Source organism: Colobus angolensis, unplaced genomic scaffold, assembly GCF_000951035.1.
Source record: "Colobus angolensis palliatus isolate OR3802 unplaced genomic scaffold, Cang.pa_1.0 Scaffold15, whole genome shotgun sequence".
In the NCBI taxonomy this organism is placed as follows: domain Eukaryota; kingdom Metazoa; phylum Chordata; class Mammalia; order Primates; family Cercopithecidae; genus Colobus; species Colobus angolensis.
Window position 1 is genome coordinate 12,467,656 of NW_012114599.1, and position 3,085 is coordinate 12,470,740.

The 3,085-nt window shown below is 35.6% G+C and overlaps 1 protein-coding gene across 1 annotated transcript in view; it reads left to right on the plus strand.

Moving 5' to 3' along the window:
- The window catches only part of EIF2AK2 (eukaryotic translation initiation factor 2-alpha kinase 2), a 46,957-nt gene that overhangs the window by 40,466 nt on the left and 3,406 nt on the right, over positions 1 to 3,085 (plus strand). Inside the window, exon 8 of the mRNA XM_011936034.1 lies at positions 160 to 288. Within this exon, the coding sequence (XP_011791424.1) occupies positions 160 to 288 (129 nt within the window). The remainder of the gene's footprint in view (positions 1 to 159; positions 289 to 3,085) is intronic.

Here is a 3,085-nt window from a genome sequence, read left to right on the forward strand (position 1 = left end):
TGTCACAGATGGACATTTCGGTTGATTCCAAGTCTTTGCTATTGTGAATAGTGCCGCAATAAACATACGTGTGCATGTGTCTTTGTAGTAGTATAATTAAGACATGTGGTAATAGTATGTCAAGTTGGTACATGTAAGTTAAATATTTTTTTTTCATAGCCAAGTAATATATTCTTAGTAGATACAAAACAAATAAAGATTGGAGACTTTGGACTTGCAACATCTCTGAAAAATGATGGAAAGCGAACAAGGAGTACGGGAACTTTGCGATACATGAGCCCAGAACAGGTAAGGTCTCTTTCCTGTGTCTCTATATTTTACTTATTTTATTTTTAAAATTCTAAAAAGAGTAGACACTTTTTACATAATTAAAACAGTACAGAAATATATACTGAAAATTTCCCTTACCAATTCTCTTCCACCCCTATCCTTCTCATCAGTTTATTCTTTATCCTTTTAGATAATTTTTTGAGTTGTAAAAACATACAAACACAAATATACACCCAGACTTTTTTTACATAAACAATTATGTGCATACATTTTTTCAAGGACTTATTTTGTTATTTTGTGACTGTATAGCATAATCTCTCCATATTAGTTCAAATAGATCTGCCACATTATTTTCTTAGCAACTGTATTGTATTTCAAAATATAGAGATACCATAATTTAACTCTTTTTAAAATTTAATCGTATTTTTTTGTTCTTATTTTGTTTTAGAGACAAGGTCTTGCTCTGTCACCCAGGCTGGAGTGCAGTGGTATGATCATTGCTCACTGCAGTCTCAAAATCCTGGGCTCAAGCAATCTTCCCACCTCAGCCTCCTGTGTAGCTAGGACTAGAGGTGCATACCACCGTGCCCAGCAAATTATTTTTATTATAATTTTTATTATTTATTTATTGTAGAGACAAGGTATCACTATGTTTCCCAGGTTGTATTTCACTATTTTCTTATCGAAGGGTATTTATTTAGGTTGTTTACAACTTCATAAACTTATAGACATTCCTCCTTATTTTGGATCCCAAGAACAAATAATTCTATGATAATCTGTGATAGATTTCTTGAGGTAAAGTGATTGAATAGATTGACAACTGCATTTCAAATTTAATTGCTGTTTAACTGTCATTCCAAAAAAAGTGGTTCTAATAATACTCTCCCCTCAAAATGTATGAGATTGCTGCATCATCATACTCTCCAGTGGTCAGTTTTGGGCAGTATGTCGAATTAGGAGTATCTTGCTCTTTTAGTTTGTATTTTCCAGATTTTTAGTAAGGTATGCCCTCTTTTCGTATATTTACTTATACATTTTCTGCAAATTCTCTACTCCTATCCTTTCCCAGTTTCTCATAATTAAGTTCTCTTTTTCTCATGTATCGGTAAGGAATCTTGATATATATTGGGTGTTGATTCCTTATCTGTTAACTATATTATAGAATTTTTCTCCTTGATTGTTACTTCTTGTTTATAATGCCAATTTTTTTTTTTTTTTTTTTTTTTGAGATGGAGTTTTGCTCTGTGATGTCACCAGGGCTGGAGTGCAATGGCATGATCTCAGCTCACTGCAACTTCTGCCTTCCGGGTTCAAGCAATTCTCCTGCCTCAGTCTCCCAAGTAGCTTGAATTACAGGCACCCACCACCATGCCCAGCTAAGTTTTGTATTTTTAGTGAAGACGGATTTCACCATGCTGGCCAGGCTGGTCTCGAACCGCTGACCTCAGGTGATCCACCTGCCTCGGCCTCCCGAAGTGCTGGGATTACAGACGTGAGCCACCAAACCCGGCACTGCAGCTTTTAAATTGTCATATTTATCAATACTTTCTTTATTGCTGCAAGGTTTCTCATTTTTATTTTGGAGGCTTCTACTACAAGATTATGAAAATATTTTTTGGTTTTACTAACACAAAAATTAACTGCAATTTGAATTAACTTTTGTGTATGTATGAGAAAGGAATATAACTTGATTTTCCCCCTGTGAATATACAGTTGCTTCATCACTATGTGTTAAGCAGTTCATTATTTAAATGCTATTTTAAGGAAAATTTATAGAGACAGAAAGTGGAACAGAGGTTATCTGGAGGAAGGGAGGAATGGGAACTTCTTGTTTAATGAGTATAACTTCTGTTTGGAATGATGAAAAGCTCTGGAAATAGATAGTGGTGATGGTTATCCAACATTGTGAAGGTAGTTAATGCCACTGAATTGTAGGCATAAACATGGTTAAAAGGGTAAATTTTATGTTATGTCTATTTTACCACAATATTATTTTATGATATATAAAATTCCCACACATTCATAGGTGTGTTTCTGGACTTTGTTCTGTTTCATTGATTTATTTTTTATTTCTCTTTTTAATATTATGCTATTTAGATTATTGTAGCATTTTAAAATAGGCTTTAGTATTCAAACAGCAGGACCTGCCACATTATTCTACAATTTAAAAATGCTCTTAGCTGTTCGCATTTATAATTCCAAATGAACTCTAGAATCACCTTGTCATCTTCCGTAACTGGTTTTGAGGTTTTGATAGCAATTGCATCAAATTTGAGGATTCAGGTGAGGAACATTGATATCCTTATATATTTGAGACTTCTCCAAAATTGGTATTTTCCCTCACTTATTCAAGTCATCCATCAGTCAGCTTTTGCCAGACTATGCTGTGGTAACAAATGACCCCGGTTTCTTAGTGGGGCAAAAAATACCAAGGGTCTATTTCTTGCTCACATGACAAGTCGGCAGCAGTCTGTCTGGCTTCAGTTTTGCTCTGCGTGTCTCCTTCATTCCAAGACCCAGGCTGAAGGAAAAATGCTATCTGAGTCACTGCCATCCTCAAGGCAGAAAGCAATGGCAGAACCTTGTGATGGCTTTTACATGTTCTGCTCAGCGGTGGCATACATCACTAAACATCATTGCCCAGAGCAAAAAGCATGGCCCAGCTCAAGGCAGTGAGTGAGGGTGGGGAAGAGTAATCTTCTCACTAGGAGGCCAGCACAGAATTGAGGGCAATCGTACAACCTACCTCAAAGCCACTTTTATACTCTTCAAGATAGATATAATTTATTATGCTATATATATGCTCTCTCTCTCT